Source organism: Lotus japonicus, chromosome 6, assembly GCF_012489685.1.
Source record: "Lotus japonicus ecotype B-129 chromosome 6, LjGifu_v1.2".
Lineage (NCBI taxonomy): Eukaryota > Viridiplantae > Streptophyta > Magnoliopsida > Fabales > Fabaceae > Lotus > Lotus japonicus.
In genome coordinates, this window is record NC_080046.1 from 19371042 (window position 1) to 19383474 (window position 12433).

General features: G+C 38.8%; 1 protein-coding gene across 1 annotated transcript; it reads right to left on the bottom strand.

Annotated features, from left to right (window-relative positions):
• Window positions 1–5797: 5797 nt before the first annotated feature.
• On the bottom strand, window positions 5798–8621 carry LOC130722437 (putative receptor protein kinase ZmPK1). Its single transcript, XM_057573159.1, has one exon. It carries the CDS (start codon window positions 8408–8410, stop codon window positions 6032–6034), a length of 2379 nt encoding a protein of 792 aa, XP_057429142.1. The 5' UTR covers window positions 8411–8621; the 3' UTR covers window positions 5798–6031.
• Between the last annotated feature and the right edge of the window lie 3812 nt (window positions 8622–12433).

Below are 12433 nucleotides of genomic sequence, written 5' to 3' on the forward strand. Positions count from 1 at the left end.
TAGAAAACTTTGATCACGCAGTTCGGCCAAACTGCCTACCTATGCGGCTATAGAGTAGGTATAGCTCCTTCCATTGATTCTCAATAATCAATTATGTTTACAATAGAAGTTTCTCTCAAATGCCCAATTGTTGTGTACCCTCGCGCACCGCCAAATTGCGGCACACTTGCGCACCACCCAATTGCGGCGCACTCCGCACACATCTGGTGCCCACTAGCACACTTTTAGGGTTAGGGACCTTATCTATTTATAGTGGATTCTATTGATCTCTATTTTACAATTAAATCCTAATAAATCCTATAACAATCCCTTAAAACCTTTTACAATCTACATTAAATCAAATTCTAATAAACTGAATATTTGCCTCAAAATAAAATTTGTGGGCCCCAAATTTTTCTAATGAGCCAATTCCCAATAATTGTTAAACTAGAAAAGTTGCTTGGTTAATCAGGCTTAACTATAGAAAATTGTACATGGCATTAGGAAGGTTAAATCTTAGGGTTCTCTATGATATTAATTGAGTCAATTCTGAATTGCCAATCAAATTCATGGATTAAAAAATGGCAAATTCCAGCTCTAATGCTTATTTGGTTAGAGAGATCAACGTCCTGATAGACAAGAATTCTCATATTCATTGAAGGCTTATTTATAAAGAGACTAATTCTATAAATTCGTTCGCGACTTGCTTACACAGATGAAGATATATGTAAATGATGGACTCAAAGTTTGTTTTGGGATTATAGCCCCTTTGATATTAGGCTTAATTGCACTTTTGGTCCCCCAACTTTGACTTTCTTGCGAAAATCGTACTCAAACTTCAAAATTAGCAAAAAGTATCCCTGAAGTTAACACCCAATTGCAAAATTGGTCTTCTATTAAATTCCGTCTGAAAACTAACAGAAAATTCTGAACTCCACCTTTCCCATTGGAGCAAATTTGGTCCCTAACAAATCAATTTAGCAATTTTCATCCCTTACTTTGAGAAACTACAGCAGTTTTGGTCCCTTATCCAAAATCTTCCAATATTTAACGGTTCAACTGGAAAATAAAAAAGTTAATGAAAAATAAACCCATCAAATATTCATCAGCTTCATCACCTACCTCATCATCATCTTCAAAGAAAAACCCAAGAACCTTCATCATCATTGTTTTCTTCATCATTCATTATCATCTTCCCCAAATTTCTTCCCATTTATCTTCACTAAACCCCCAAAATTTTCTTTTCTCCCCCAAAATCTTCTCTTCTTTATCGCAACCCCAACCCCAGCCCCCATTAAACCCAGCCCCAATTTAGCCACTCTAGCCCCCATTAAACCGAGCCCCAACTCAAGATCTCAAAACCCAACAAAATCCCAATCACAAATCTCAAAACCCAACCCACAACCTTGAGATCGAGATCGATAGAGGGAGGGAGGGAGAAACTTTTACAATCCACATTAAATCAAATTCTAATAAACTGAATATTATCCTCAAAATAAAATTTGTGGGCCCCAAAGTTTTCTAATGAGCCAATTCCCAACAATTGTTAAACTAGAAAAGCTGCTTGGTTGTTCAGGCTTAACTCTAGAAAATTGTACATGGCTTTAGGAAGGTTAAATCTTAGGGTTCTCTATGATATCAATCAAATTCATGGATTAAAAAGTGGCAAATTCCAGCTCTAATGCTTATTTGGTAAGAGAGATCAACGTCCTGATAGACAATAATTCTCATATTCATTGAAGGCTTATTTATAAAGAGACTAATTCTATAAATTCGTTCGCAACTTGCTTACACGGATGAAGATATATGTAAATGATGGACTCAAAGTTTGTTTTGGGATTATAGCCCCTTTGATATTAGGCTTAATTGCACTTTTGGTCCCCCAACTTTGACTTTCTTGCGAAAATCGTCCTCAAACTTCAAAATTAGCAAAAAGTATCCCTGAAGTTAACACCCAATTGCAAAATTGGTCTTCTATTAAATTCCGTCTGAAAACTAACAGAATATTCTGAACTCCACCTTTCCCATTGGATCAAATTCAGTCCCTAACTAATCAATTTAGTAATTTTCATCCCTTACTTTGAGAAACTACAGCCGTTTTGGTCCCTTATCCAAAACCTTCCAATATTTATCGGTTTTTCTGGAAAAGAAAAAAGTTAATGAAAAATAAACCCATCAAATATTCATCATCTTCATCACCTACCTCATCATCATCTTCAAAGAAAAACCCAAGAACCTTCATCATCATTGTTTTCTTCATCATTCATCATCATCTTCCCCAAGTTTCTTCCCACTTATCTTCACTAAACCCCCAAAAGTTTCTTTTCTCCCACAAAATCTTCTCTTCTGTCCCCCAACCCCAACCCCAGCCCCCATTAAACCCAGCCCCAATTTAGCCACTCTAGCCCCCATTAAACCTAGCCCCAACTGATCAAGATCTCAAAACCCAACAAAATCCCAATCACAAATCTCAAAACCTAACCCACAACCTTGAGATCGAGATCGATAGAGGGAGGGAGGGAGAAACTTTTACAATCCACATTAAATCAAATTCTAATAAACTGAATATTTTCTTCAAAATAAAATTTGTGGGCCCCAAAGTTTTCTAATGAGCCAATTCCCAACAATTGTTAAACTAGAAAAGCTGCTTGGTTGTTCAGGCTTAACTCTAGAAAATTGTACATGGCTTTAGGAAGGTTAAATCTTAGGGTTCTCTATGATATTAATTGAGTCAGTTCTGAATTGCCAATCAAATTCATGGATTAAAAGTGGCAAATTCCAGCTCTAATGCTTATTTGGTAAGAGAGATCAACGTCCTGATAGACAATAATTCTCATATTCATTGAAGGCTTATTTATAAAGAGACTAATTCTATAAATTCGTTTGCAACTTGCTTAGACGGATGAAGATATATGTAAATGATGGACTCAAAGTTTGTTTTGAGATTATAGCCCCTTTGATATTAGGCTTAATTGCACTTTTGGTCCCCCAACTTTGACTTTCTTGCGAAAATCGTCCTCAAACTTCAAAATTAGCAAAAAGTTTCCCTGAAGTTAACCCAATTGCAAAATTGGTCTTCTATTAAATTCCGTCTGAAAACTAACAGAATATTCTGAACTCCACCTTTCCCATTGGATCAAATTCAGTCCCTAACTAATCAATTTAGTAATTTTCATCCCTTACTTTGAGAAACTACAGCCGTTTTGGTCCCTTATCCAAAACCTTCCAATATTTATCGGTTTTTCTGGAAAAGAAAAAAGTTAATGAAAAATAAACCCATCAAATATTCATCATCTTCATCACCTACCTCATCATCATCTTCAAAGAAAAACCCAAGAACCTTCATCATCATTGTTTTCTTCATCATTCATCATCATCTTCCCCAAATTTCTTCCCACTTATCTTCACTAAACCCCTAAAAGTTTCTTTTCTCCCCCAAAATCTTCTCTTCTTTCCCCCAACCCCAACCCCATCCCCCATTAAACCCATCCCCAATTTAGCCACTCTAGCCCCCATTAAACCTAGCCCCAACTGATCAAGATCTCAAAACCCAACAAAATCCCAATCACAAATCTCAAAACCTAACCCACAACCTTGAGATCGAGATCGATAGAGGGAGGGAGGGAGAAACTTTTACAATCCACATTAAATCAAATTCTAATAAACTGAATATTTTCCTCAAAATAAAATTTGTGGGCCCCAAAGTTTTCTAATGAGTCAATTCCCAACAATTGTTAAACTAGAAAAGCTGCTTGGTTGTTCAGGCTTAACTCTAGAAAATTGTACATGGCTTTAGGAAGGTTAAATCTTAGGGTTCTCTATGATATTAATTGAGTCAATTCTGAATTGCCAATCAAATTCATGGATTAAAAAGTGGCAAATTCCAGCTCTAATGCTTATTTGGTAAGAGAGATCAACGTCCTGATAGACAATAGTTCTCATATTCATTGAAGGCTTATTTATAAAGAGACTAATTCTATAAATTCGTTTGCAACTTGCTTACACGGATGTAGATATATGTAAATGATGGACTCAAAGTTTGTTTTGGGATTATAGCCCCTTTGATATTAGGCTTAATTGCACTTTTGGTCCCCCAACTTTGACTTTCTTGCGAAAATCGTCCTCAAACTTCAAAATTAGCAAAAAGTATCCCTGAAGTTAACACCCAATTGCAAAATTGGTCTTCTATTAAATTCCGTCTGAAAACTAACAGAATATTCTGAACTCCACCTTTCCCATTGGATCAAATTCGGTCCCTAACTAATCAATTTAGTAATTTTCATCCCTTACTTTGAGAAACTACAGCCGTTTTGGTCCCTTATCCAAAACCTTCCAATATTTATCGGTTTTTCTGGAAAAGAAAAAAGTTAATGAAAAATAAACCCATCAAATATTCATCATCTTCATCACCTACCTCATCATCATCTTCAAAGAAAATCCAAGAACCTTCATCATCATTGTTTTCTTCATCATTCATCATCATCTTCCCCAAATTTCTTCCCACTTATCTTCACTAAACCCCCAAAAGTTTCTTTTCTCCCCCAAAATCTTCTCTTCTTTCCCCCAACCCTAACCCCAGCCCCCATTAAACCCAGCCCCAATTTAGCCACTCTAGCCCCCATTAAACCTAGCCCCAACTGATCAAGATCTCAAAACCCAACAAAATCTCAATCACAAATCTCAAAACCTAACCCACAACCTTGAGATCGAGATTGATAGAGGGCCAGATCTCTACAGATTGGAAATAGATCCGGACTCAATGCTTTATTTTTTTCATCTTTTCTTTTCTTCACATTAATAGTAGATCTGATTGGTATTTTTCTTGTTGTTTTCCTTGGGTTTAGGTATTGTGGATTGGTTAGAGTCGGATGGTGGTTGATCACTGCAATTCTGGGTAAGATATGAAGTTTGGGTTTTGCAACAGCACCATTTGTAGAAGCTCGACAGTGTTCCCATGGGGGGAGCACGTCACGATCAGTGGCAAGGTGGGATTGAATTTAATTTAGTAGTTACAAATTTTCTGGGTTTGTATTGATGAAGATGGAGAAAGTGAGGAATAAGGAGGGAGGAGGAGTGGTACTTATAGAGTGGGGGACTAAAAATGCAATTGACTAAATGTTATCTAATTAAAAAATTATTTTTTTCAGTTAAAATTAATTTAGAAATGTCATATCATTATTTTCAGTTTGATTTCAGACGGAATTTAACGGAAGACCAATTTTGCAATCGGGTGTAAACTTCAGGATACTTTTTGCTAATTTTGAAGTTTCGGAACGATTTTCACATGAAGGCCAAAGTTAGGGGACCAAAAATGCAATTTAGCCTTGATATTAATAAAAAAAAAACTTTGAAGTGGATCCGTCACTGCTTATAATCACTCTTTCTTTTTAATCATATACAAAGGGCCCTGAACCTACCAACCCAACATGATCAAGCTGTATTCCCTGATCATAAAAGTGACCCGGGTCACTTTTCCGGTTTTCCCTCAATTCTAGGATGGTGACTACCTTGGATAAACGATTTGTTCCACGTTACAGCTTTTCATTTGAAGTCCATTGAATTCTATCCATGCATGCATTAACTAAGTCTAATTGCATATGTTTGAAAAAGTAGCTTTAAAATGATTAAAAGCTCTTCCTAAACGTAATGTCTTCATCACCAAGTGTTTTTCTATACGTTTCCAAGTCCTAAAGTTCAACTATGGCAGCTGCGTGAGATTTTTTGCGCAACTTGTGCGTTGAATTAAAGTACTCCAAAAAATGTACTCCTATTAAATGCAACAGTGTTTAAAACCTTGACAACGGTGCAGCACATTCACTTAAATCTGCCATAAGTGAGATCACATTGATCTTATTTATCCAGTAGTACTTCCTTTCCTTTTTATATATAGTCATATGATTTTTGAAGTTTTAATTCTATCATCTAAAGTGCTTTCATATTATTCTATTTATCAACATAAGCTGAAAATATTAACACTACTAACAGAAACTGTAACAGAGGATGAAATACAGGGAAAGAAATAGCCATGATCATCAAGAATCAAGAATCATGTTCAAGACCCGGCCTGGAGCCTCTGATAAACTTGACTCATGCTGGGTCTCATATCCTTGTCTTCCGCGACACACTCCAAAGCCACCGTTGCCAAAATCTCCATTTTATTCATGTCATAATTTTTCCCCAATGCAGGATCAACAACTTGTTCCACCCAAGATGCCCCTTTTGCTCCACTCCTCTTCTTCTCCCTCACCCATGTTACCAACCTCTCATGATGTGGTTCTGCTCCCTCTAAGATTTGAATGATACCCGTCATTGGGCTCTTTCCGGTTATCATCTCCAGGACAACAATTCCATAGCTATAAACATCCACCTTCGAAGTAATGGGCAAGTTGAAAACCCATTCGGGTGCCATGTAACCTCTTGTTCCTCTTATCCTTGAGAAGCTCGAATTGTTCAGATCATCCCTTTGCAGCAGCTTAGACAAGCCAAAATCCGCAACCGTGGGTTGGTAATTAGCGTCAAGAAGTATGTTTTGGGGCTTTATGTCACAATGCAAAATCCACTCCAAGCATTCTTCATGTAGATAGGCCAAACCCCTTGCCGTTCCCAGAGCAATGTTATACCTCTTACTCCAATCAAGTGCATTTGATGACAAATTCTTAGCTAATGTACCGTTTTCCATGTACTCATACACCAAAATCCTGTGCTTCCCCTCGGCACAATACCCCCACATTCCAATTAAGTTCATGTGGTTAAGCCTTCCAATGAATCCCACTTCAGCAAGGAACTCACTCTCTCCTTGATTCGCAGCGTGCAACACCTTAATCGCCGCAACGCGATTATCCGATAACACACCCTTATACACAGTTCCTCCGGCACCCCTTCCAATCTCTTGGCTGAAACCTTTGGTAGCTTTCTTCAGCTCAGAGTAACCGAATCTCTGAAACCCTGTTGCGGCCGCAAGAACATAACCTTGTTCGTCTCCGCCGCTATCCCTAAACAAGAAACACCACACCAGAAGGAAGCACACAAGCTCAAATCCTCCAATACCACTCGCAAACCAGAGCACAAATTTCACAGATCCATTGTCCTTCCCTTTCACATACGCTCTCTCAAGCTGCTCCGCCGCCACATTTCCCGAACAAACCAAGCTGTTACGCTCATTGAGGCTGTTATCAGTGCTTCTCGGCAACGGCACAAAGAAAGATCCAATGAAACTCTCTGATCTGTGCCCATTCAGCAACTGCGTCTTGGGGTAGCACCAAAACAAACCATTTTCAATCGCAAACGTGTGCTGAAACCCAATGCACTCGCACAATCCCAAACACAGATCCACGCATTGTTGATAAGTGTGATTCGGATACGATCCGAGATCGTAACCGTAGAAATCAACATGAGGTATAAACTGGATCTGATAATCTGCTTCAGATCTGTTGCAAGAGCGTTGGAAATTCGGTTTGCAACCTTGTGTCCAATCCTGATTGTTGATCCAGCTATACCCTGGAATGCAAGAGCATTTTCTCCCAGATCTGGTATCGTAACTGCAAATGCTGTTAGGACCACAGATCCCGTGAATGAAGCACGGTTCTTGCTGAATCTGCGCTGAAACCGACCACTCTGATTCACCGTCGTTGCGGCTGTAGACACGGACGTTACCATCGTGGTCGAGGGTGACTCGCCGCTGGAGGACGGTGCCGTAGTCGCACGCTTTCATGGTGAAGTTATCGGAGGAGTGAAATCTTCCCAATGGATCCAGTTTCGCGACTCTGGTGCTGTTGTAGGTGGTTCTGCCGCCGCTGTTGCTCACCAGCCACGGATCCGGCCAGTAAACGCTGGAGATTCTCGGTCCTTCGTAGAGAAGACGGAGAATGTTATCGTCGTCGAAGAAAAGCTGGTAGAATCCGGAGGAGAAGTTACCGGCGCTTCTGGCAGAAACGAGCTTCATGTGTCTGGTGAGGCTCTGTTCTGGAAGCAGAGTATCCGTCGGAAAATCGAAGCTCTGCCAGAGGATGGAGCTGGTTTCATTACGGCGGCGGTCACGGAGGACGAGGTTACCGGTGTCGAGAAGTTCCACATCCGGCGAGTTTAACGAGGCGGTGCTGGTGGACCAGACGGTGAACTGGTCGGCGTCGGTTAGGATGAGGTTGCCGGTTTTGAGAAGGGAGAGGGAGGAGCGTTTTCCGTTGACGGGTTGGTCGCGGTTGGCGATCCAGACGACGGTGGCGGATTGGCGGTGTTGTTGGGTGAACCAGATGGCGAAGCAGTAGGCGTTTTCGCCGACGGGGTAGAAGCCTGCGGTGAATGCGCGGTTGGGTGAGAGTATGATATCGTCTTGGTGATTCTCGACGGAGAGGGAGAATGGTGATGAAGGTTGAACGTGGAGAAGTAGAATGAGAACAAGAGAGAATGAGAAGATTGAAGAGGAGGATGACATTTTCGTTTGTGTTGGTGGTTTCTCAGTGGTGATGTTGTTTTTATCTTCATTGTGAGAAGAAGAGTACTAGTTGTTGTGATTGTGAGTGATGAATAGGGTGGTGGTGGTGGCTGCATTCTTTCATTTCAAACAGTTTCGGTCAATCTTATCTGCTGAGTTGACTCAGAAAGTTATGCGTGTATGCATTGCATGCGGCTTCGAACTTCAAGAAGGAACAGTTTCCAATTATTGTTCTATTTTTTATTCGGACACTAATATATATGGACGTAAAGAGGCAAGAATAAAAAATTGGATGATCGATGGGAAAATGAAAGGTAAAACATGAAAAAATCATTATTCACTTTATATTTTTTTTAAAAAGGCCAAATTATTTTTTAGAGATTTGATTTCTTGACGTTTTTATCTTCAACTCATATAAAAAGATATTCACTTTCAGTCTATTTAACCTTTTTTTTCTTTTAATTAATTACATGTGTATTTCCTGGCTTATAAAAGAAAACATGTGTATTTCCTTGATCTTTTCTTCTTATCTGTTTTGAAATGCTCTCCGCTTTCACTTTCACTTAGAATAATTCCTTCAATTTTACTTAGGCTCAGTTTGGAAAAGCTTATTTGAGCTTATCTAACAGCATAAACTCTTATGTCAGTGTTTGGGAGAGCTTATGCAAACAGCTTATGGTCTGTCATAAGCTGTTTTCAGCTTATTTTCATAAGCTACTCAGGATAGCTTATGAAAAACAGCTTATGCTTATACACAGCTTATTTTTAATTTATTTCAATAAATTTTTAAAAATAGCTTATGAATAAGCGCTTATGTCATAAGCGCTTATGACCATAAGCGCTTAATTAAGCTGTTTATCCAAACGGGGCTTAGTCCTTCAACTTTACCGTGTGAATGTGTGTAGATAAAAATAGTCAGCAAATTAAAAAGTTACTCTAACACCATTATTCATTTCTATGTCATACACAAACAGAACAGTATGTGAAAAATGTTAGGAAATAACACAGCTGAAGAAGTAAAATAAACCAGGAGCGCAATCAACAACACAAGAATATAACGTGGAAACTCCAAAACCGGAGATAAAACCACAGCCGTTGTCAAAACCGACAACCAGAGAATAAACACTATGTGAAAATTGTTACAACACATAGACTTCACTCTAACCACCTCATAACCCCAGTACACCCACACTCTCCAAAGTAAATGTTTAAACTACATCTCACAATACTCTTAAACAAGAGCATAAGAGAAAAAGAAAACACAAATATAAACTTAAAGTGTTTTCAGGTGTTACATGTTTGGTGTTTTAGTGTGTTGAAACAAGGAGCTTGAGATCCCTATATATAGTCTTGGACCCTCCCACCCCTCACTAATCTAAGCGATGTGAGACTTTTCCAAAATGCATAACTTGATCTTTTTTCTCCTTCATTAGCAATGTGGGACTTACATTGCAATCAACCCCAACAATCTCCACCTTGATTGTAATGGTCTTTAGTCTTCATTGTCTATACCGACAATCATTGTCTTCACCGACAAACATAATTCTCATTGTCTATATACTGACAAATTAAATTATCATACTCCACCATAAAAGAGTACACTAAACTTAGAACTAAATCATCCCAAGAATTTTCTTCACTTGGAACTAAACCATTCCAAGAATTTCCACATGCCGAAACTTGCTGAAAATTTATGGTGCAACTTCCATGTTGGCTTTCCCTGAAAGTTCATCAGCCATCGACATAACCACGTACCTTGCATCAACGCCAACCAATGCCCGCACGCTATCATCACACACCTTGCATCTATATCAACCAATGCCCGTGTGCCACCTGGACAATCTCATGCCCAGAACGCCTTGTGTAATCATGATTGCATCAACTCCTCCATCACAGCATCATCACAGCTGCAGACCGACTGTAAACCGTGCACCAGGTTGGTTCCCAGAAAAGAGAGGTGTCTTTCAAGAACCTCCCAAAACAGCACTTCACAATGTCACACTTCTTCAGCACCTTCGCAATACCACACAAAGTGATATTCATCGAACCGGAAGCTCTGATACCACTGTTAGGAAATAACACAGCTGAAGAAGTAAAATAAACCAGGAGCGCAATCAACAACACAAGAATATAACGTGGAAACTCCAAAACCGGAGAAAAAACCACAGCCGTTGTCAAAACCGACAACCAGAGAATAAACACTATGTGAAAATTGTTGCAACACATAGACTTCACTCTCAACCACCCCATAACCCCAGTACACCCACACTCTCCAAAGTAAATATTTGAACTACATCTCACAATACTCTAAAACAAGAGCATAAGAGAAAAAGAAAACACAAATATAAACTTAAAGTGTTTTCAGGTGCTACATGTTTGGTGTTTTGGTGTGTTGAAACAAGGAGCTTGAGATCCCTATATATAGTCTTGGACCCTCCCTAGTCTTTACCCATTATGGGCCAAGGGTTACGACACACACTTTAACCCACACCAGCTACTCAGGCCAGATTAAAAAGTATTATTTAATTAATAAAAGAGCTCAATGCACCTCGTCAGAATTATGAATTAACCAATTTTTCACAAACAAAATAACAATTGATTGCAGCCCAGAAAACGTTAGATAAATCAGACATTCTTCCACTTGGGAAAAATCAATTGTATGATTTTATTTTTAAAAAATATGTTTAAAAACAACTCTCGGGTTATGACTAATTTCTTAAAATGTGGTAACACATAATTCCAGGTGCAGTATCTAAGTACGACTCCGTCTAACAAAAGCCAAACAATATGACAATTATCATATCCTTCATTGATGCAAAACCTTCCATGGTTAGAAATGTCACCGACTTTGTTGACTAGTCATTAGTGTGGAGTGTAGCAAGAAAATAGCATGTCAATGTGATCCAACAACCATACTTCTATTTTCTTTGTCAGTCCTAACAACTTCTCTCAATTGTCGTAAAGCCAAAGAAATTGTCTATTTTTATAAATCATTGTGTCTCAGCTTCAATATTTTATTGACCACCGGCATAGTTGTCCCAACGACACCGAGCTCAACATTATAATTGTGTCGGCCTCAGCTCCAATTCGGCATCGACCACCGACATAGTAGTCCCAAAGACGTCGAGCTCAAAATTCTAATTGTGCCTCAGCTCCAATCTAACGTCGACCACCGACATAGTATTCTTAATGATGCCTAGCTAAAATACCAATTTCTCTTATATGCTTTAAAGCCAAAGAAATTATATGGTTAGCCATCATGCCTCAGCTCCAAACTGGCGTTGACCACCAACACACGTTGAGCTAAACTATCATTGTACCTTAAACTCTAAAGTCGACCACAGGCATGATGGTCCAACAACATAGAGTTCCAATTGTTAGGAAATAACACAATTAAAGAAGTAAAATAAACATTGAGCGCAATCAGCAACACAAGAATATAACATGGAAACTCCAAAATCGAAGAAAAAACCACGACTGTTGTCAAAACCGACAACCAGAGAATAAATACTATGTGAAAATTGTTACAACACATAGATTTTACTCTCAATCACCCCATGACCCTAGTACACTCACACTCTCCAAAGTGAATATTTAAACTACATCTCACAATACGCTAAAACAAGAGCATAAGAGAAAAAGAAAACACAAATATAAACTTAAAGTGTTTTCAGGTGCTACTGCTTTGGTGTTTCGGTGTGTTGAAACAAGGAGCTTGAGATCCCTATATATAGCCTTGGACTCTCTTATTCTTCACTATTCTAAGCAATTTGGGACTTCTCCAAGATGCATTCTTTGATTTTTTTTCTCCTTCATTAGCAATGTGAGACTTACATTGCAATCAACCTCAACACTAATATGCCACATACCTCTAACTGGTGTCAACCACCGGCATGGCGCGATCCCAACAACACTAAGTCTCAATATGCCTAAGCTCCAAATGATGTCAATCACCGACACAACGGTCCCAATGACGCCGAGCTAATTATTATTATTATTATTATTATTATTATTATTATTATT

Coding starts and splice junctions, on each gene's coding strand:
- LOC130722437 (XM_057573159.1), bottom strand. CDS start 8,410: ATGTCATCCTCCTCTTCAATCTTCTCATTCTCTCTTGTTCTCATTCTA.